At 38.3% G+C, this 24,238-nt stretch overlaps 1 protein-coding gene across 1 annotated transcript in view; it reads left to right on the top strand.

The window, feature by feature from the left end:
* Fmn2 (formin 2) overlaps positions 1-24,238 on the top strand; it is a 310,252-nt gene that overhangs the window by 123,864 nt on the left and 162,150 nt on the right. Inside the window, exons 7-8 of the mRNA XM_057769091.1 lie at positions 957-1,044; positions 19,377-19,438. Coding sequence (XP_057625074.1) covers positions 957-1,044; positions 19,377-19,438 — 150 coding nt within the window. The remainder of the gene's footprint in view (positions 1-956; positions 1,045-19,376; positions 19,439-24,238) is intronic.

Here is a 24,238-nt window from a genome sequence, read left to right as displayed (position 1 = left end):
CCATCCCCATTCCTGCCAGGAGACCAAGAGTACTGCTTTTGCTTTGATGAATATCATTTATGTAGTAGACTTGTAATAATCAGATCATCTGTCTCTGATTATTTTATTAGTTTCTTGACTGACCCAACTTAAACCAAAAGAAAGGCAAGGTCACGAGAGGTAAGAGCTTAGGAGGGAGCAACTGATTCTGGTATTTCAACTGTAATCATTTTTCTTTTCCCTTACTATTTCCCTTAGCAGATTTAAAAGAGAACAGGAGAGTTAAATAGACTTTGTGGGAATAAAAATTTCCTAAGCAGGAAATATTGGTAGTGTGGTTTGCTGGAGAATGTAGTTCAAGCATGGCTAGACTCTCATAGTTTGCCCGCCTCTACTGTGGAAGACTTGACTGGGGTCTGTATACAGATTCTCTCAGACTTTCTAAACAGCCAGACTTGGGGCCAGGCCAATGTGTTCCTTCCAATATGATACTCATTGTCTTCTATTAATTAGTTGGAAAATTGTCCAACAAATGCTGATCAAATGTAGAATGAAAGAAACTACCAGCAAAATAAGGACCACCCACAAGACCCGACTACATAATGGAGCACATTTTCTATGTTATAGAAGAGATCTGATCTGCAGACTTTCTGTATATAGTTTTATTTTGCCCTTGCTAACCAGTCTTCCAAAGTTTCATCTTGAAAACTTCTCAGGTAGTATATGATGAAAGGTGTAATGTTATTCTTCAGGAAACTAGACTAATATCCTAGACCCCCAACAGTTTGACTTTGAGGCTGATGGTGAATTTTCAGAAGAAAATGGCAGATTTTATTGGTTTGGTCTAGAAAAACCCCAAAGCAGTAACAAATGGTGTAAGCGTTGCTCTTTAGTGGCTCTTCGAGTATGGTTTTAAAATGCAGCTAAACATATTAGGGTTAAAGTTAATGTTTCTTCTTTTCCTCTCCCTTGAACAGGTTGTCAAGTTGCTTAGCAACAAACGATCGCAAGCAGTAGGAATTCTAATGTCTAGTCTTCATTTAGATATGAAAGACATACAACATGGTAAGTCTAAAAAATTTAAATGAAGTCACTTAATACTAACATTTGGGCTAAATTTTGTGATGTTTGCTAGAAAGTTCTACTCATGCAGTTAGTATATTTTCTGTAACACTATATATAAATTCATGGGTTTTTTTTCGTGCTAGGTTTCTATTAATAGCATTTCCTGCCTGTTCTATACCATGTTTAAAGTCCAATTTTCACATGATGTTTCTATTCTGTTCTTTTGTGATAATATAAAAGCATAGACAGGTTAGCTTTTAAACTAAAGAATGTGTTCCTTATGGTTCTAGAAGTTGCAGGGTGAAGATCAGGACCCCAGCACAGTTAGGCTTAGGTGAGGGTCCTTTTTGGGGATTCAGAGAACCATTTTCTGCTTCTATCTTGCTTGTGGTATAAAGAAGCCAGTGAGCTCTCATTTGAGTTTTGTTCATAAAGAAACAAATCTCATTCCTGAGGGCTCCACTCTTAAGGTCTGATTAAGCTCAAAGACCCTTACTCCTAATACCTAGACATGACCAGGGCTGGGGGTGGGGATTGGGATTGCAACACACAAAGAGTGAGGTCTCAGTTTGCTGCAATTTAACTCACTTCGTTGTTATAAAAATTTAAATTTTGTACCATACAAGGCACGAGTCTTGTTAGCACTGTAACTATTTAGATCGTATCTGAATGCCACCATGCAAAAGCTACTAACAAATACTAATGTGAACCAGATAGTGGGTCTCCTAACCATTAAAACTATCCAGAGAAGAAGGGCCCCAGAGAGAAGCTTTAGTTGAGTCTTGACTCTTGGGTGCTTGATGGATAAATCTAAAATTCTAAACCAGACCAGTGCCACCCAGTATGAGAGTCACAGATGTGCTTGTTGCATTTGCTCTTCTAAGGATGATCTTGGAATTAGGAATGGCAATTAAGAAATAAATTGCTGTGCTTGATGAACTGAAAACAGGGGTTTCAAAAAGACTGAATGACCATTTGCTCACTGAAATGTATTTAAAACATTGGATGGAATACAGGGCTTGTTCTTTTAGGTCTTCATGGTTCAAGATTCCAAGATGCTGAAAGAGTAAAGCAACTTAATTATGCATATGACTTTCTGGTAGAAAACTGGTCATTCTTTTATTTATTTATTTATTTATTTATTTATTTATTAATTAAAGATTTCTGCCTTCTCCCTGCCACCACCTCCCATTTCCCTCCCCCTCCCAAAACTGGTCATTCTTTTCCTGGGCATTTGAAGCAACTATAATAGTATAAACCCCAGGGTCTTCTACTATAGAGAGTTGGAATTGCTTTGTTTATTTATGTACATTTTTATTTTATTATTTGTGTGTGTGTGTGTGTGTGTGTGTGTATGTACACACATCTGCCTGTGGAGGCCAGAAGAGGGCATCAAATTCTTTAAAGTTAGAGTTAAAGGCACATATGAGCCACCTGACCTAGGTTCTGGGATCCAAACTTAGGTTTTAATAATAGAGCAGTGAGCATGCTTAACCACCGATCCATTCCTCCAGCCCCTGAATTCCCTTTCTAATGATCAACAGAGGTGATTTCAAATTATGTTTGCAGATTTGCATTGTGGATTGTGATGTCCAGAAATGTAGAAGAAACTACTTCTTTTATGTTGTTTTAGCATACATTTTATTGGGCTTATGAAATAATTTGGAATTTGGGTGATTTGTAATGTTTTCTAAATGCCTTTGGTGTCAGTATTTTAACACATTTTGCCTTATACTTTACAAGTATTCCTTTGCCATAGCTTCCTATCATATATATGCTGAGAGATGGTCCAGAGATGACTAGGAGAATTAAACAGAAGTATTCTGAATCTCCCTTGTGCTGCCCAGAGCCTTTGAATAGATTTAAAGCAGATTGAGTTATTCAAAGGAATGCCAATTTACCTATTAAAAAAATATGGTTTCAAGTATAACACAGAGCTTATAAATTTTGAAAATGGTTACTGGCTTTCTAGTTTCCCCATTTGTGAATGCGGATTCTGTTTGTTAGTCCTAAAATATCATGGGGCATAAGTCATAAATAGCACTAGTGTGGCATGCCCTGTCAATTGATGAGTAACTCTTAATCAGAATTTTAGTTTTTATTAAATTGTTTTGATGGAGAGGAGGCTTCCTTGGGCTGAGACATTTGGGGTAATAGTCACAGAAAAGAATGCCAAGGCTGGCGCCAAGCAGCACTTGGTGTTTCTGAAGCTGGCAGATGTAGCCCAGTTAAGTCATAGAATGAAATCTGAAAATAATGATATGGTCTTTTCCTTCAGTCAAATATTCAGCTCGGGTTGAGCTAATAATGAGAACCTTATGAACAAAGGAGTCCGCCTGACATCTGTGTCTGTGGTACAGCCAGCGAGAGTTCATTGAAAATTTGCTTGCTTAACATGCAATTCTAACAATAACATGGCGTGAACGTCAGTAGTTGACGGGTCACACAGAATTATGCATAAGCTTTATCCTATTAGGTTGTGAAGGGAGTGTTTGAGTCCCGTCAGAACCCTGCATACACATTCTCTGAGATCTTGGCTGCCTTCACATCTGGACAGGGAAGAAAACATACCTGTTTGTCTGCTTCGCTGGGCTGTGGGGTGGGATCTCTCAAGGTCCTGCAGTATACTTCGCTTCTAGGATATACCTTCCCTACAGAAATCTATGGAAATGTAATCACTGCTGATTTTTGATATGAAAGTGACTACAAAATTTATCCAGATCTTCAGTCTAATATTATAGAAAAAACAACATCTTTGCAGGCTGGTTTTGGTGGTCGTTGTTTTCCATGTCACGTGACTTATTAGTGGAGCAGATTGGACTTGATCTCAAGTCTCTTCATCAGGCAGGGCTGCACTTTTCCATCAGATTTGTCGCTACCCCAGATTGGATTTTTCCTGCTGTCAGCGCTGGTATCTCTAAGGTGAAGTGCACAGTACTGTTTTCAAGGTTATCCTAAACTGTCAGAATGGACATTTTCTGGGCTGACATGCTACGAGCCACCTTGCCCACTCAGATACTGCTTTCACCTACAGACCAAGTTAGAAGTTGTGGGATAGACTCACCGCTCCAAAAAGCATCTTATAACTTTTATATACAGAATAATATCTGGGCCTGCCTCATCTCACTTATATTGACTAGAACTGTTTTTCCCCCCCGTTTCAAAACATTGTAAAATCTAGAGTTGATTTTGTTTTGCTGTGATTTTAATTTGAATGCCTTATTAAAGTGACAAGAGTAAGATTGGTGTCTAGAAGCCAAGGTCTAATTATGATCATAAAACACACACACATGCATACACAAATACGTGTGAAAAATAATAGCCTTAGATACAAATATAAAATGGGAATAAAATGGAAACATCATTCTGCTACCAGATCAAACTAAAGCAGGCTTCAGAGCTAATTTTCTTCGCATAATACTGATAAATATTTAATAAATGTTTATTGAACAAGAATAAAACCATTTAAATGCACTTTGTAAACAATGGGTTACCTAACTTGTCTTTCTGACCTTTGATGAAAGATTTATCCTCCACAGATACAAGTACATCACAGAGGGAGAGTCTATGACCCTTTAATCTGCACCAGACATTTAGAAATCAAACCCAGGCTATATCTGGATCCGAAAGCTCAGGCAACATCCTTAAATACCCAGGTTATAGTGCTTAGGAGATTCTAGACTCTAGAAGCAAGGAGTTTAGGTAGAATATTCTAAGAGATTTTAGCTAATCAATATGTTTTTGAAAAACTATTTTTTTCAAAAATATATTTTTCTTACCAGTAAAAACCAATTGTAGAAATTAGCATGCTAATTTTTGTGAAACATTCTGTGTGGGCTCTGTACTTTGGTATTTTGAAGTGTTAATCTAAATGGAACTAGCTGAGCTTGTGTTAGCTGGTTCCAGGGGTGCACTTTTTTTACATTGTGCTGGGCAACCAACCATTCCCTAAGACATGGACCTTTAATGTAGGACAACGACTGTTCCCTAGAATTGAAGCTTGAACTGACTCAAAATACTTTCATATTCCCTCTGAAAAGTTTGGATAGATTGTAGATATTAGAGCAGGGAAACCCAAATATATACTTATTGGCTCTAACCATAGAAATAACTTCAGTATCCTGCAGGGATGATGAGCCCAACATATTAATAGTCTTGGTTCCTTGTGACATTTAATGTGTGCCATTTTAAGTGAACTGAGTAGACCTGTTAGCAATAAATTTTAGATTATGTCCTTTCTGAATGAAAGTTCTATCTTGTTTAAACCTGAGTAATAAAAAGCATTAAATAATAATGATGTAAACTACCAAGCCTTCCATAAAAACAATCTCAATCAATATTATTTCTGTTGTTAAAGAGTTGTTTTATTTTTCATGGATATTTTTACATGCATACCTGTGCTTGTGCATGTGTGGGTGTGTGCATATGAGTTCAGGTGTCTTTGGATGACAAGAGAATGTTTTATATTCCCTGGAACTGGAATTACAAATGGTTGTGAACCACCCAGTGTGAGTGCTAAGTTCTTTGTTGAGCCATCTGTTTTGTTTTGTTTTTAATCTTGGGGCCTAAGATTTATTGAATACTTTGATGCAGTGTATAAGATATATTGTGTATATAGTGGTATATTATTTGTATTTTGATAAATAAATCTTGCCTGAAGACCAGAGGCAAAGCTAAAGCCACTAGAGGCAATGCTGACACACATCTTTAATTCCAGAATTTGGGAGGCAGAGGCAGATGGATCTCTGTGAGTTCAAGGCTACCCTGGGCTACAATGATCAATGCAGAAACAAATCCAGGTGGTAGTGGCTCACAACTTTGATTCCAGTATCAGGGTGTCACATGCCTTTAATCCTGGAATTATAAATATAAAATGGGAGGGGTGAGAGGCTTAGTCTGCTTAGTTTTATGTCACCCAGCCTTGGTAGAGGGAAGACTTCTCTAGTGACTTGACTGCTTTGCATTTCTGGCTTTCAAGTTGAATTCTGAGTTTTTAATTATTCATGCTACAAGTGTATATACGTATATATGTGTATGTTCATGCTCACACACACACATATATATGTAGAGAGAAATACTATTGATAAGTAGGCTAGATATACACTTTACTTACATAAAATAATATATTTTACTACATAGTTCAGACTGGCCTTCAGGTTCTCATCCTTCTTCCTCAACCTGCAGTGTTAGGATTGCACAGGTGTGTGTGTGTGTGTGTGTGTTTGTGTGCATGTGTGTGTATATACATGTATGTGGGAGTACAGGCATGCATATACCATTGGAATACATGTAGAGGTCAGGAGATACCTTTCAAAATTTGATTCAGTTATGATGATCTAACCCAGGTTATCAAGACTGTGTGGCTTGCACTGTTACCTCCTGAGGCATTTTGCTGGCCTCAACAGTGTTTATGTTCTAAGAGTGTTGCCGGTCACCCAATTTCCCTAGTTATTGATTTTAAGGAAATAAAATTATGAATGATTTTTTACATTTGTGAATTACTTGAGAAAAAATTTGAAAAAAAATGAAGAAAAAAGAAGTTTTCTTGTCCTGGGTGGATCTAAGTGTAGATAACTCAAATACTTACTGAAAGAGCCGTCGTGGGTGGTGCGTTTGAAGGTTAAATATCTCCCAGCGGCTCACATATTTGAACACTTACTCTCCAGCTACAGTAGGTGTTGGGGTGGTTACAGACTCTTTAAGAGGATGAGCCTCAGAGGACTGGGTGGGGAGGTGTAAGCCTGGGTAGTTAGCTACCACTTCCTGTTCCCTGTCTGCTTCCTGAGTGCAGATGCAATATACTCAACCATCCCCCTGCTTCTGCCACCTTGCTTCTCCTACCACACCCGCTTCCCTGGATTTTCTGCAGTGATGGACTAGACCCCTCTGAAACTATAAACCCTTTTTTCTTTACTTGCTATGGTCAGGTATTTTATTATTATAGCAACAAGAAAATAACTAAGCCAGTGAATGAACTTACTAGTGAGGGAAGGCAAATTCTAAGTACTGATACTGAGTATAGCATACACCAGTGGCACTTCCCCAAGTTTCTAATTGCTCAGGGATCATAGAAGAATTAAATGGCTGACCGGTGTCTAGTCCTTGGTATCTTCAGTTTTCCCATTTTAACATTCACAGAGTACTTTTTTTCACTTTTCAGCACCACTACTTCCATGGATTTTTTTTTTTGAACCCTTTCAGGTGTCAGGAAACAGTGACTAGAGAACAGGTTGCGGGGCCCAGAGCCTAAATTTTGTTATAGACTCCTTGTTTGTGCCGGATTCATATGTTGAAGCCCAATCTCATTGTGATGGTGCTCAGAGGTCATGACCTTTATTAGTTCATGAAGATGAGACCCCTGTTACAAAAATCCCTGCACTTCAAAAAGAGTAGAGAGAGCAATGCGCATTTCATCTTCCTCCCTCACTCTCACCTCCTCCCCCACCCACTTCTGTATGACACAGCAAGTGGATACAAATAAACAGCTGTTTGTTGGCTACAAGCTGTAAATGAGCCCATACCTTTAACACCGTTGGTGCCTTATAGCATGGTTAGTCTCAAACTCGGCATATACTGTCTTGACCTCCCTTCTGAGTGATGGGATTATAGCTGTGCTGCCCCATGCTGATGCATGTGGTGCTGGGGACTGAACCCAGGGCTTCCCCGAAACAGGATTTTGTCAACTGAGTTACTTATCCCACCTCTCACGGGACCTAGGTGTTGAACTTCACACCCTGTAGAATGGTGACAAAATAATTTTCTTCAATGTAAGCCACTGAATCAGAGGCAATGACAGCCCAAGCTGACTGAAATGGACTTGAATTCTAGTTCTCCCACTATCTGGCAAGTAGAGTAAACCTGGGAAAAACCATGTCATATTCTGATGCTCAGTTTGCTCTTTATTATAAACTGCCCAAGATGTTTTATTTATCAACACATAGCACTTCCCATGTTAAACACTGAATTCCATTCCATCCTTCTGCCCTTCTTAAGAGTTGACATACGTTTGTAGATCTTGAATGTGTTTGAAACAGGGACACCCCCCTCCGCAAATCACCAATAGGAGACAACATGTAGGCTTTTCTTTCTTGATTATGCCCAATAATTTTTCCTGCAAACTTTTGCTGTGGACCTGAGGCAGGAGTAACGCACAAAAGCTGTTCCTTCTCACAGAGTTTGGGAGTAAGAGGAGCAAGAGGGAGGAACTGGAAATTGCAATTCCAGGGGATCATGTGTGAGTCCTGTTATTTGTAGCCAGGGTTAGAGAAATGCTGAATTTAGCATGTGGTCATCCCCCTTTGTGTTTTCTGAATGAAGATAAATATGAGAATTATTTACATCAGTGGCTTTTAGGAGTTGAGCACAGCTGTATCTTTGGACGGTGTTTTATCTCTAAGGAGAGCAGTTTGTTTTGGAAACTTGAAAGGCCGAGGGCTCCCATAATTGTGTGGTTTCTTAAACATTGTCTCCATGCTGTGTGAGTCAGCCGCACTTCACATGCCTAGCTCTTGGCTCTGGGTGGCACGTTAAGGGAGCAGTCACTGGGTTCTGGCTTTGTTGGGCAGTGAATTCTAGGGTGGGCTGGGAGACCAGACTCTCTAAGTAGTGACACAGACAGAAGCTTTTGTTCGTTCCTGTGACGTTTGATTTTTCCTGGTAGTCACTGTGGCTTCAAGTTATGAGTAAAATACACCAGAACACTTTCTTTAAAAACTCAAAAATTCTGGAAGGGCCCTTTCTGAACCCCTGGAGCTCAGAAGGTTGTCATTATGGTGACATTCACGTGTGTTTAGGTAACCCACACATGGAGCCATTCCTGTACCCTGCTGGGCAGCCACTGAATCATGTTCTTCATGCAGAACTTTCTATAAACAAGTTGTAGATTATAAACTCCAGGTCGTTTTTTTCATGCAGATTCTAGTTTCATTCTCAGAGACAAAGGTTATTTTTTTCACTTGCCTATTAATTACCGAAAGAAAGTTTATCCATAATCATTTGTTTATTTTTGTATGTAATGCTCTCAAAAAATTAGAGTCAGTGTGGGTAATGTTGTATTTTCCCACCATGTTTTCCAGTGTCTGGTTGCTTTATGAAACTGAAGTTTAAAGGCTTTGCTTAAGCATTGCTTCATGCCTCCTCCCCTTCTTTTTCTAACCTTGAAGTGTTTTGCTCATATGGGATATAGGATTTTAAGACCTGCTTATTATATTTATCAAGTCATTAAAATCATAGTAAATGCGGATGGATAGTGGAGTGAAGGTTTTCACTGAAACACAAGTCTGTTAGAAATAGAAATTTGAGAAGAGGTGGGCTGCAGGGAGCCCCGAGGAACTTTTTTTATCAATTGTAACCTTGTTGTGAATGGAGAAAAAGACACGTGAGATAGTATGCTTTCATTAAACCAACTTTCAGAAATTCGATATCAGAATATGCCTTAATTTAAAATAAAGTTCATTACTTAGAGTTATTTCTTACAAAAAGAAAGGCCTCGTATATCATTTTAAGTTACACATAGATCATTATGTCCAGGGAAAATAGTTATTGTTAAGTCTTTTCTTACAAGCTCAGCAAAATCCCTGAGATGAAAGTTTTACATTTTTATGGCACTCTGAGAGTTGGACTTGATTATGCTTTTATGGGCAGAAGCAACATAAAACTTGGGGTTTGCTAAGCTGCAAACCTGTATTCTTTCTCTTCATTTTACTTCCTATATGACTTATGTATCATGTATTTGCATGCTTATTTTTTCTGTACCGTGGAAGTTTTTGTATGTGAACCTGAGCTCAGAGCCTTATTGAAGCTTAAGACATTGGCATCCCTAGAAGGCTTCATTGTTCGCTAAGATCATGAGGTGATGGCAGCAGAATGCACTGGACTGGGAAGGGCATGTGCGGAGATAAAGCTCAGATCTGAGTGCCGAGCAAAGTGAGAACATGTGATTCATATTCGCTTGACTCCCGAGCCACTGTTTATGAAGGAGTGGTTGTCACAGAAACAATCCTTTTGAATAATCCTTCAGGAAAGGTGGGGTTTGGATCATTATTTTGTGTAACTCAGTGTTTGAGAGCATTACAAAAATAAATGTGGCTGGAGACTCAGGTCACCTTTGTATGTAGAAACTGGCTTCTTCGATGTTCTCTGTACAAGCACTTCTTCAAAGTGAATAGGCTTGCAGGGCTTCTTGACTCCCCCACCCCATGATGGATATCGCTAGAGGTGAGGGACAATAGAGTCATACTGTGTTCTACCTTTTCTCTACCGAGCCAACCATGTCCTAGTCCTACAAGATGAATTCTAGAAATACAACCACAGTGCTTCCCTGACACTCAGGGAGCAGACACCAGATTAAATGGGGAAGACATTACAGTGATATAATGGCATGTTACCTTGTAGCAGGACTGTGGTGATGTGGCTTATGCTGATAATGGCCTTGCATCTTCCTCTCCATAATATATAATCTTTACTTTCCCAGTGGTGTTTTTGGACCAAATATAGTGTATGCATTCCAATATTAATTAAGGTGATGGACTGCTTGCAAGCATTCTACAGAGTTTAGGTTTTAATTAGACTATTGTAGCTACACAACTAAAAAGATAAATTATGTAGAAAGACCTGATTCTGAGGTCCCTTTAAGACTTTTGTCACTTTTGTGATAGACTACAGAAGAATCGTGTGCCCCCACGCTTGAACTACTAGAGGACAATAATAGGCCTTTAAAAGGAAATGGGAGTATCTAAGAGGATATTTTGATAGCTTTGTTAATGACAATATGAAATCTTTATGAATTAGAATTTATGAATGGAGAGAAATGCTGAAAGAGGTTCTCTCTCTTTCTCTCTCTCTCTGTTATGGTTTCAAATCAGTTTCTGTTAATAATTATCAATATCCACCATTACTGTGTAGGCTAGCAACTGCTCTGGGATGTAGGTAATTGATTTCTCTTCCTAAAATTCTAGGTAGATATGCACAGGGTCCCAAATCAGCAAGCAGTGGAGCTGGACTCTAGACTGGAGAAATCTAGATCCTGTCCTGGGCTCTGAGCTTAGGCTGTCTTTCTGAGAATTCTCAACTTAGTGATTGTATCAGAGGCTTAAGCTGGAAAAAGCGGTGCATGGTCGTTGTCCCCCCCATCACTCTTAATTGTAAAGCCACGGTATTCTGCTAAAGGCAACTGCAGTAGCTGTATGTAGAACCCCAATGTTGGACTTGAGTGAGCATTCACAGTGTGTGTGTGAGAGGAACTATGAGGATAAGGAGACAGGGCAGAGATTAAGACATAGAAAGAAAAGAGCTGATGTGCACATTGTATATAGATTGTATATATAGTGGTCACTTGAGAGACCGCTTGAAAAGCTGACTCAAAATTGTTCTATTAACACAGACTACCGGGTCATCTGTCTACAGTTTTATGACCCTAGTTACACTCCAGTGTGATTTTCCCTATGCTGAAGCCGCAGAGAAGAAGTTTTTGAGCATGGCAGACATGTGTACCAATTCCTAGGATGAGGCAGAAAGATTATAAAAGTCAGAGGTTAGTTAGGGAGGGCTTCTGGGACACTGTCTTCTGGGTATATCAAGTCTGTTGTACTCATGAACTCACCGTGACTGCGCTTAGCTATCCAAGACCTACAGAAGATCTAGCCATGCAGAAACCCTCCCTAAAAGGGGAGGGGCTCACAAAATACCACTTGTGGTTAGGGAACCTTGGCAGATAAATGCTGCTGAGGTAGGGAAAGTCAGTTTTCTTCAAGGAGGTAGCCCCTGTTATATTGCTTACACTCTGGTGGATTGTCCTACACTCATGCACATAAGAATAGCACTGATTAGACTCAGGGCTATGAAGACAAAATGTGAATTTGGTAGAGGCTGTGGGCAGGAGGAATCTGGAAGGAGATGGAAAGGAAATTCAGACACTGATGGTATCAAGATACATTGTATATAGGTGTGAATTACCAAGGAGAGATGTTTTTTAAAATGTGTTATGGACTTTTATTACTTTAGTGAATATTTAGTGCTTCATTATTTTTTGGACTGGCTAGCTTTTCTCTACTAACAAAAGAAGATATTGGCATTGGGGATCAATAATTCATTCATTCCCACTTCTTTTCTTCCTTCACTCTAATATTCCATCACTTCCACTCCTTCCTCCTTATTATACACCACGCAACCAAGACTCTCACCTAATGCATGATGCTACCATTGTGATGTTCTTCGCAAGCGCATGGGATCAGCAAGGTAGAATTGACCCTCAGAGGCCACGAAATAAAGAGATCCTTCCTCTGCTGTTCCACTGAGTATTTTGTTAACTTCTGTGCAAAGCAGCTAATCACTATTAGGCAGCTCTTAAGATTATCATAGTCTTATGTGTTTTGGAAAAGTAGCCAAAAAGTACACGTTAGGTGGATTCACCTCTAGTAGATAGCAAAAGGATTACCACACATGTCTAGTTTTAGCCCCACACGTCTTAGTTTCATATTGACAATCCTCAGCTGTTTCCTTTGCTTTTTTATGTTTTGCTATGTGTCTTATAACTTGCAATGACTGTATTCCTTAATTCCTTTTCTTCCCTCAATGTACCTGCCAAACTAAAATATAAATGCTAAAACTTACTTCCATCACTCCTTAGGTGACAATTTGGGTGAATTATGTTGAAATTTTTGTCTCTAAAACTTTATTTATTATGTCTATAATGCAAGTTTTCTGCTTATAACTTCCTTCAAAGTTAGATGACTTTATATAGAATTAGACTGAAATATATGGATATTAACAGTGTATAGTTATTTTAGTATAACACATATATTTCTTGGGCAATATAGATGTTTACTTTTAAAAGAAAATTTAATACTTTTACTTCATAAAAGCCTATTTCGGAAAACGGGAGCAAAAATGTGATCCGAGAGGTAGGGTCCTATTTTCAGGGGAACTCACTGAGCCTACTTTTACAAGAGTGTAAATGTTTACCTAAGCAAGAAGGTGAAGCCTGTTATGCCCAATAAAGGACATTGTGCAGTGCTCCTTTACAGAAAACATTCAGCAGACAGTGGGTATTTTACACAAAGTCCAGTGCGTTGTCTGAAGCAATTTACTCATCTATACACTATGCTTAAAATAAACACTACCTGGGAACTTGCCAGCCTGTTTTTTTCTACCTCTTATTCCACACCCTAGATTTTGTCACCTGCCAAAGTCAAATATGTCTTATCTAAACAGTTGAGATAAGCATGGAGTCAAACCCACTATGGTCAAATCAACAAACCTCTCCAAAAACAGGAATGAAATACAATATCACCAAATTAAACAGTCTACAATGGCAATCATGTTTGCGTTTAGAGATTTTATTCGGAAAGGATTACAGTCTTAGTATCCATTTTTCCCCCCGCCTAGACAAGAAGGCGACATTCTGACTCAAACAAAATGCGTTTGTTCTCCAGTAGTTTAACTTGTGCAGTTCTTAGGAGCAGGGCCTACAGATATATACAGCCTACCGACTTAATCAGAAACGCACATCCTTACCCACATGTAAGCAAATTTGCTTGGTACATGCCAGTCTTGAGTTGTGTATCACATTAATTTCTTTCTTTTCAATCAGAAAGTCTGTAGCTTTAGACTTTAGACTAAAGCATTTAGAACTCTAGCCCTACCATAATAAAATTCCCTAGGAAGAGAAGATAGGTTAAATGAAGGTGAATTTCAAAATTCTTAAATTCACAAAAACGTGCTTCCTTTTAAGGAGCATGCCATTTTAATTGTTAAGAAGTTCTGAAATCTGTGAGGGGTAGGACTACATGAATTCTACAAAGAGAGGGACTACACGAAGTCTGCAAGGGGTGGGGCTGTGCCTGCCACCTTTGCCACTGCCACTCTATCTTCAGGGCTAGGAAGACTCTCCAGCTCAGATTTTGGACTCTGAACGTTTGTAGCATATATGAATGTTCGGTGTTTTCAGAAAGCTATACCATCTCCTTTGTGGGCGAGTGCAGCTGCTTTGTAATAATTGCATCCTCTGCTGATCTGGAAAGGATGCTTCTGCAATGGCCGTCATTCTCTAGGGAAACGATCCTTTTCACATCCTACTGTTTCAGCTACAGTTCTGTTTTCATGATGACGCAAAGGCACAGGGCGTTGCAGCAGCATCATTGCGTGGAGGAGCTTTTCAGGTGTTACCAGTGATGATGGATTTCTGACCATGGATATTTTTGTATACTTCCAGCTAACTTCATATCAGTCCATTTCCCCATAGTTCTCCATGTATACAACAGTTGATTAGCTTGGATGGACGTGTGTGCTTGATCCTAGCATGTTGTCATTCTAAATGGAAATGTGAAATACACACTCCTATTTTTTTTTTAACATATATTTTGTTTCACAGCAACAAGTATATTTTTTGGTTTTGTTTCTTGAGACAGGATTTCTCTGTGAAATAGTCCTGGCTGTCCTGGAACTTTCTTTGTAGACGAAGCTGGCCTCTAACTCACTGAGATCTGCCTGCCTCTGCCTCCCAAGTGCTGGGACTAAAGGCGTGCATCACCACTGCCCAGCTCTACCACCGCCTAGGTGATACATAGACATTTTAAGGAGTTTTTAAACTGACCGTACGAAGCAATGAGTCTCATATTGACATTTTTATGAATTCTTTTTGTCAATCCTCTGCTTTGTCCCCGTCCCCCTCTTTCTGGCCCAGCCTTCCCTCCAGTGGTCCACTCCTACTTTCACATCAAACTTTTGATGTTTGAGGACTGATTATGGAAAACTGCTCCTCACGATAGAGGTGTTATCTCTACTCTTAATAACAACATGGCCATCTATAAACCCATTTCCCTTATGAAACAGCTGAGGCCCAAAGAGCCCCCAAATCCCTGCAGGGAACACGGAGCTGGTTAATTGCAGACTCGTGTTTTCCATCCAGGTCTGTGTGGGTTTCAGAGCATAGATATAAGTCTCAGATAATTTGGAGGAAACTGTAACATTTGATTGATTTTAGTATATTGAAACATTGTATTGAGCATAATTGTGGACTTGCATGAGAAGAACACTATTAAGAGATAGGACCTTACAGATATAAGGGACAGAGTGCTTTCATGCGGAATCCAAAATCATGGGCCTTGGTTGATCCTCCATTTCACAGAGATAGGATTTACACATTTCAAAATGACTTGAACCATTCAAGAGCATGTATATGTTTGTAAGGAATGCCAAGCCAAATATCTGGTAAGATGCCCGTAGGGTGGGGGCGGAATAATGTCTCCCAGAGGTAGATGGAGAATTTACCTCAAAGTTAAATCTGCATGTGCATATTTCCTTAGTTTGCTTCAGCCTTTATTTTTCTCTGCACACTCGTGTGTGTGTATGTGACTGTGTGGGTGAGTGTGCGCACATGCATGTGAGCATTCACGTGTGCCGATGTGTCTGTGTGGAGGTCAGAGGGCAACATCGGGAATCTTCCTCAATTACTTCTCTACCTTGTTTCTGGAGCTCACTGTTTTAGCCGGACTGGCTGTCTAGTGAAGTCCCAGGAATCCTCCTGTCTCCAGTTTCCAATGTTGATGTGGCAGCTGTATGTCTTGACCCCCCCAAAAAAAAAGAAAGAAAGAAAATTAGATCCAGTTCAGAAAAGACAACATACTACTACTCTCTCTGTTTTTTTGCAACCTAATAATAATTTTCCCCTCTTCAATACCCTTGGTTTTAGAGTTTGCTAGCCTTATTCTTTTTTTTTTTTTGATTTTTCGAGAATTATTCTTAAAGGGCTTAATCAGAATCTCAGTGGGTATTTGAATAATACGGAGAGCAGGGAAAATTATCTTTCCCAGCGACTATTGAGACTTTCAATACTAAATGGTCAGTCCTGAAAACACACATACAAGGAACATTATACATTGTGAACAAGTTTTACTTATATATTAATCTCAAAAAATAATAAAAAGAATTTAAAAATTAATAGAAGCTCCACTGAGGGCTGAGAAAGCAGGCCAGAGAGGAGCCTGATTGCCTTGCTTACATAAAGACCTGAGTTCAGTGCCCAGAACATACATCAGAAAAAAAAAAAAAAAATCAGTGGCCTGCTTATAACCCCAGTAATGGGGAGAAGATTGGTGTCTCTGGGGGCTTGCTGGCCATCAGCTCAGACTACTTGATGAGTTCCACGCAGTGGTATTGTGAGATGTGCTCTTGAAAAACTAAGATCGATGGTTCCTGAGAAACACCACCTTAAAGGATCCCTTAACTTCCCACATGGCTGCCTCTTCATGCACATGCTCCTGTCCCCACACCCCCATGTGCCTTCCTTCCCAGTAAACCTATACTGAGGTTCATCTTCCATCCAACTTTAATGGTAATCATTAGTAAGAAAAACAACAGCAAGAAAAACAAAACAAAGCAAAACAAATCACCGAAGAACAAATGCTAGTGAGGGTACCTTCATATGCTCCTGTTGGGCATATAAACTAGGCTAACCACTGTGTAAATCTCAAGACTTTTCAAAAACCTAAAAGTGGTTCTATTGTGTGACCCAGCTACCATGTGTCAGAGATGACCTGTATGCCAATGTCTATTATAGCCTTCTCCACAGTAGCCAAGTAATGGAACTCATGTAGGTGTCTAAAACCAAGGAATAGATAAAAAGGTAAGTCTATAGCCAATTATGTGTGACTTCAGGAAAATGGGTATAACTGGAAGCAATCCTCTTGAGTGAATTATATGACAAACATATATTTTTCCCTCATTTGTTGTTATTCAACTGCATATCGCTATATAAAACCATGGATGTTTATATAAGGAAACTCTAGAGAAACAAAAGTAGAATGAAGATAGGAGGGACAAGAAAGGGCACAAAGGAGGAGAAGAGGGAAAAATATGTTCAACATACAATATATACCGAGATGAAATTTTTTTAATTAAATTGACAATTACATTGAGACATATCCCTGTGTCCCTAGTCTCTCCAGGACTTTTGTCATGAAGGAATGTTGGATTTTTTTTCAAAGCCTTTCTCTGCATCTCATGAGATAGATGATCATGTGGTTTCTGACTTTTATTCTATTTATGTGGTGGATTATGTATGTCAAACCATTTCTGCATCTCTGGGATAAAACCAATCATCATGATGGAAAGCCTTTTGATGACTGAATTCATTTGCAAGTATTTCACTGACTAGTTCTGCATCTGTATTCATCAGAGATATTGACCTATAACTGTCTCTGAGTCTTTGTGTGGTTTTGGTCTTGGTGTATTATTACCATTTTAAAAACAATTTGAAAAAATACTGCTTATATATCACTAGATGTTATAAGTCTATTTAAATTACTTGTTTCATTGGTTTAACTTCGGTGGGTCATGCGTATTTAGACATTCATTCCTTTCTTTTAGGATTTCCAGGTTATTGGAATGCAGAATTGTAAAATGTGACCTGCTTCTCTGGATTTCCTATGCTCTTTGTACTGTCTCCCCTTCCATCTCTGATTTTGTTAATTTGGATCACTTCTTTTTCTTGCTCATTTGGCAAAAGATTTATCAATCTTCATAATTTTAAAATTAATAATTACAGAAAATGATGGATATTTTAAAAGGACAAATGTGTCCTGTGCGTTGTACTTGAATATGAATGACTTTGTTATGTTTTCATCTTGAAATCTTATACTAAATTTAATATTAATATTTCCTTTGTAGTTTCTCATAAATCTCTCACTATGTCACCAAAGAAATATAAAAGTTTCTAGCATATTACTCACTGATAAATTACAAAATTACTAAGATTAGATTCTCTTAGATTATCCTTAGACTAAACTATAAAACTAAAGGATAAAACTCTATACATGAATTAGCCATTTTTATTGCTTCGTGTGTTTTGTTATATATTACCTCAACAAATAGTATGAATCAATCTCTTAATTTTAGTAATTTGTGCTGTTTGGAGTAATTTGATAATAAGGAAACTTGGCTGAAAATCTTACTCTCAGTTTTGTATAGGAACACTAATTTTTAAATTGAGACAAGGGATTAATATTAGAGTGGAAATATCATATTCTACTTGGTGCAACATTTGTTGGTGAATTTGGGCTCTGTTCCCAGAACTGTTATATTACCTTGGTTAGATTTTTCATCCATCCTGTGCTTCAATTTCCACTTTTCTTTCTTAATTCTTTCTTGGGACTTTTGCCAGTATCAACTAGTAGATGTGTACTTTAAGCGCTAAGGGGGAGAGACATAGTAAATTGCCTCAGTTATCAAAATAAATATATCAAAATTGTGATTATCCACGCTGTGATTTTCTCCTGGAAATCTTTAATCCCATGAGCGCCTCTGCAGTGGCTCTTTGGCACAAATGCCTGTGTCAATTTTGCCTTGTTTCAGTCTAAAAAGTCCGTGGGAAGCAGAGTGGATTAAATGAATTTATAATGAATCTACCCAATTCAAACTATACTACAACATTCTTCATCCCCTACCCACCCACCAAATCAATCAGGGAACACATTCCTGGGTAATGATGACCTATTCTGTCTACGATCGTCTCTATAAACACCTAACCAAACCATCACCAGATATTTTGGTTAAGCTTGCATGCATGAATAGTTATTGACATGAAGCTAGGACACAGTGATTCAAGAAATGATCTGCTGACCTTTCTAACAGTGTACAGGAAAAAATCAAATTTATTTAGTTGAACTGTGAAAGACCCATTTATACTTTTTCTCTGACATTTGAACAGCCTCACGGGATATAGTATCTGTAATGACTTAGTGAGGGTTACTATTGCTGTGGTAAAACACCATGAACAATAGTAAGTTGAGGAAGTAAAGGTTTCTTTGACTTATGCTTGTATACCATAGTCTAGCACTGAAGGAATTCAGGACAGGACCTCAGGCAGGGCTGGAATCTGGAGGCAAGAACTGATGCAGAAGCCATGGAGGGATGATGTTTACTGGTGTGCTCTCCATTGTTTACTCAATCTGTTTTCGTACAGAAAAAGGGGTGGCACCCCATACCATGGACTGAGCCCTCCAGCATCAATCACTAAGAAAATGCCCTATAGGCTTCCTTACAGTCTGATCGTATGGATGCATTTTCTCACCTGAGGACCCCTTCACAGCAAAAATTCTAGATCATGTCAAATTGACATTAAAATTGCCTGCACATTGAACAAGTGAAATATTTTAAAATTTGACACCTAAGCCATTGAAATTCCTAGGCCATGGTCTTTGGAGTGGGCAAGTGTACACACTGAGTTTATGTGCATTTCAACTGGCGATTGAAATTTCAACTTTGCCTGACACAATTAAACATTTCACAGCTGTTGTATGGTAATTTACATTCTTTTCTGTGCCCTCTTTATACAGCTGTTGTGAACTTGGACAATTCGGTGGTTGACCTGGAGACCCTTCAAGCTCTCTATGAGAATGTAAGTAGAAGTAGTTCCTATGTGATTTGCTGAGTACATCTGTGTGCTCACATGTCTGGCTGTTCTAATGTCCTCTAAGGAAACACAATCTTCATGTAGTTCTATATGTTCAAAATACTTTCTAGGAGCGTATTGAGCAAGTGTGTGGTCCCAGGGTTTTCAGAGCTGACTCTAAATTGCTGCTTTTAAAGTTACACATGCTTTCTCTTCTGAAATAATAGCAATACTGGTGTGGGCACGAACTTCAGCCAAACATTGTTCTCTGCCCTTCACAGATTTAGAATACTTTCTCAGTTATCACTCTTTCAAAGAGAACTAATTTTATAATATGATAATATTTGGTGCATGACAAATTTGGGCCTGGTGTCTTTTTTTAAATGTTTTGTACAGCTTTATATTTTTAATCTTCTATTAGAAACAAAATTTATACATATTCATGATATACAAAATGATATCATGATTTACCAATGTGGAATAAGTCTAATTAATATATCCATTAAGTCAGAGACTTAGCTTTTGTGGTAAGAACATGGGACAATTAGTCGCTTAGGAAGTTTGTAATGTAGTGAAGAGTGTTTACCTGTGATCATTCGAAAAAGAATGGCCCCAAAGGAATTCCAGTTTAAGATGTATGGCATTGTTAGAGTCGATGTGATCTTGTCGAAGCAAGTGTGTCACTGTGGGGTATAGGCTTTGAGAGTCTTCTATGCTCAAGCTGTGACCATTGTCACATTTCACTTCCTGTTGACTATGGATCAAGATGCAGGACTCTCAGCTCCTTCTCTAACACTATGTCTGCCAGCATGCAACCATGTCCTATCATGATGATTTAAAGGATTAAACCTCTAAAACTATAAGCCACCCGATTAAATGTTTTTCTTTTGAAGAGTTGCTATGCTCATGGTGTCTCTTCACAGCAGTAGGAATTCTAAGTAATATGTCACCATACTATGAAATGCATCTCCAAAGCCTTCACTCCTCGATATTAATTGAGGGATTGTAATCTTTGCTTCTTCTCTCCTCATTGTGCTCAGTTCTACTTCTGGTAACCACTACTTATATTCTGTTTCTCTAAGTTTAAACATTTTAGCCTCTACATATAAGTATGAACATTTGGTGATATGTATGAACATTTGGATATATTTATACACACACATATAATATATATATATATGGCTTATTTTATTTAGCAAAATGCTTTCAAACTCTATTGCATCAAGTTTGTTTCTTTTTAAGGCTGAAAAATATTGACTATATGTGTGTGTGTATGTTTGTATGTGAGTGTGGGTTACAGTTTATTCATTCATCTGTAAGACACAGCATAAAGCTTTATTTGGAGCCTTTTAAACAGTGGTTCAGTGATCATGGGAGGGCAGATACCTGCCTCCTAAACACATTGGTGTTAAATCTTTTGAGTCAGTGTCTAGAAGCAAGATTGCCACCACCCACACAGTATTCAGTATTCACAGACTTTCTTCTTTTTACATGTTGCTGTTCTGGGAGATGTGAAGTGCCATCCCATTGTAAAGTCAGTTTATGTTTCTCTGATGATTTGTCATGCTGAACACATACCTGTTGGATAATTCTGTGTCTTGAGTGGAGTGTCAAACTGAGGCCATCACACATGGCAGCAGGCGCCTTTGTCTGCTGAACCATCTCACCATCCTGTTGTTTGTTTCTAATCTTTCAATAGTCTAAGATTTTTTTCCCCATGACTTTTCTTTTAGTCTGATTTTCTTGTACTTAGTGGTGTTCTCTTTGACTTGGATTTGGTTGTAGAACTCTGATCTTCTTCTACCTGGATATTGATTTCTTTGCCCAGATCAGTCACTATTTCAGTCATTATAAATATGCTTTATTTTTCTTTTTAGTTTTTCTGCTCTCAAATTCTTACCTTACACTGGTTAGGACTGTTGATGGTGTCCTTTAACTTATGTGGGCTTTCTTAATTCTTTATCTCTCCCTTTTCCTCCTAATTGAAACCATTGCCTCTCAACTGATTCTTCAGCAAGGACCTTGATCTTGGAGTGGCCTATGGCAGTCTTCCTCTCCTAGATTTACTTCAAGAATACTATTTTTAGTTCTGTGTTAAAATTTAGTTTTGCTTGTATATTGTTTATTTGTATATTTTTGTAGTTTATTTGACTTTACGGAAAGTTTTCTAAATATTCTTTTGTCATTTCATAGATCTCCTTTTCTTTGGAAGTCCATTGTTAAAATTTTTTAATTGCTTTTAAAGGTGTTTTGTGTTCATGCGTTCTGGTTTTTACACATTTTCTGGCTTGAGTGTTTAGCTCATGATTGTAGACAGTTTACCCAGAAATGACCCTGGGCAGGCTCAGCTCGACTGATTACTGTGGTCCTCATCTTTTTGATCTAAGTTCTGGCTAGATAGCTTCTCAGTTCCATAACACTGCAGTCACCTGTGTTTGCGCCAGGACATAGGGGATACACCCTGACCAGATGGTACCATTGTTTTAGTGTAACAATTGGTAGCATTACTTAATAGGTCTGGGTTTAAAAGGAATTTGTGTGTGTAATTAAATGGCAGTGTGATGCCCTAGTTGTCAGATTTGGACATCTCTGTCCACATACAGTTCACATCACGTTCTCTGTGATATAGTCACAATTAAATACCCCAAGTATATCTAAGGGGTGTATACGTTTACTACTGTTTCCCTATTTGAAAGCTCTTTCTTCACTCTGAGATTACCCCAGCATCTTTACCCTTCACCTAAGGAAGTATTTCCTCATTTTTGGACATAGATTCTTTTCTCATTTGTCTTTATCTGTTCAACCCATCCATGAAATGGGGTAACTTCTATTTTATCATTTTACATTTTATCATTTTTATTTTTCTCAAAAATTAATGTTTTTCAATTTTTTATTTAATTAACATTTTTCACTTATTTTGCATACAGACCATAGTTTCCCCTCCTTCAACTCCTCCCATTTCCGACCCCTGACTCTTATCTTCCCCCATCCCCATCCACTCCTCCTCCTTTTCCATTCAGAATGGAGCAGGCCTCCCATGTGTTTGAACAAAACATTGCATATTAAGTTGAGGTAAGACCAAGCTCCTCCCCAGATGGGGGGGGGGAAATTCAAGTTTTAAAAATCAAATGTTTATCAAGTTTAATAATATTTTTCTTCAAATTTAGTAATTTATGGTTAAGAAAAATTTGGCACATAGACATTTTTAAAAGATAACACAATGGTTCATCAAAATATTTCTAATGCTTCATAGTGAGACTCTTGTCTTCATAATAGGGAAAGAAAAAAAGGTTAGGAACTGGAACATATAAAAATGTTTACATTTTTGAAACATCTCCAAAGGGAATTTGGTAGACAATATAGAGACAGTTCAAAGAGAAATAAACGTGTCTGTCTAGTAAACATTTGAAAAAGTTTGTATTCTTAATAGTCAACAGGCATAATAAAATAAGACATCAATGAGATAAGTTTTCTTAACTCTCCAATCAAAGAGTATGATGGCATTTCAAAACTAAGCAAAACAATGGTGGAGTCAAAAGAAAGTCCATTTTATGTATCTGATGGTACAATCCCCATGGAAACAATTTGGCACAATCTCCTAGAACCGAAGATGCACTGAACATGCAATTCAGGAATTCTACCCTTCATGCTGCATTCTCAGCAAGCTGCCAACCACCAAACACGTTTATAGGTTCAGCACATGGATCCACTCATACGTGTCTACTATCTGAATGCAACTCCAAGACAAATTGACCTAGACCAGAAGAATTAAGAGAATTTTAAAATACAGTTTCAAGCTATTAAACTTTAGAACAATTTGTTTCACATGAGAAAAGCCTACCCCCCTTCATGCTTCCCTTTGCTGTATGTGAATCTAAATATAAATACAGTGAACATAAAACCAAGATCATATTATCATTATGCAACTAATGTGGAATAATATTTTCCATATGAAGCAATGTGTTTGCTCTTGTTATTTTTTCTATGACTTGAGAAAACCAGAAAAACAAGTGAAAAGGGGAAAATATTTTCCTTGCCATTCCTGGAAAGTCGCTGAGACTTTTGTGTGCTATAGCTGTGCTATCTGCCCTCACATGATCTTTGGGGACCTGATATTTTATGGTCACAAAGAGACTTTGCTTGGCAGTATTCATCTGAGAAAAGTTGGTTATGGAGTTGACATGGCTGAGGTGCTCATGTTTGTCACATCTTTATTTTTTTCATAGTTTTCATGTCTGGTACTCCTCTGTCTCCTCCTGTCTCATTCCCTTTGAATTGAACAGTTTTACAGGGGCGTTTCCTACTAGTGAATTCCCATAGCTTTTATCTGACAATATCTTCTTTTTCATTTTGGAGGGACAGTCTTGCTGTGCATAAAATTCTTGACTGATTAGTAAGTGTTTGTTATATGGTAAATGGATTAGCCCACTGCCTCCTAACCTCTCAGTTATATGGCATGAAATATGCCAATGAATATGGCTCTTTGTGTGTTACGTGTTGCTTCTCTTTCTCACTGGAGAGATTATCTGTGCCAAAGCTTGGTTAGAATATGTCTTGGTGTAGATCTCTGTTGTATCAATTTACCATGATACCCAGTCTCATGAAAGGTTGAAGAATCTTGATAATCAACTTGCTTAGACTTAGGGTCACCGTGGCAACAACTTCTGGGTGTGTATTTAGGGGAGTTCCTCTATTGGATTGTCTGAGGTGACATGACCCATCCCAAAAAGGAGGAAATGATCTGAGCACCAACATTCAACCCTGACGGTAGATCCAATGCAACCATCACCTCAAGCTTCTACTGCC

Source organism: Chionomys nivalis, chromosome 5, assembly GCF_950005125.1.
Source record: "Chionomys nivalis chromosome 5, mChiNiv1.1, whole genome shotgun sequence".
In the NCBI taxonomy this organism is placed as follows: domain Eukaryota; kingdom Metazoa; phylum Chordata; class Mammalia; order Rodentia; family Cricetidae; genus Chionomys; species Chionomys nivalis.
The sequence above is the reverse complement of the archived record's forward strand: the minus strand, read 5'-3'. Positions and strand labels throughout refer to the sequence as shown.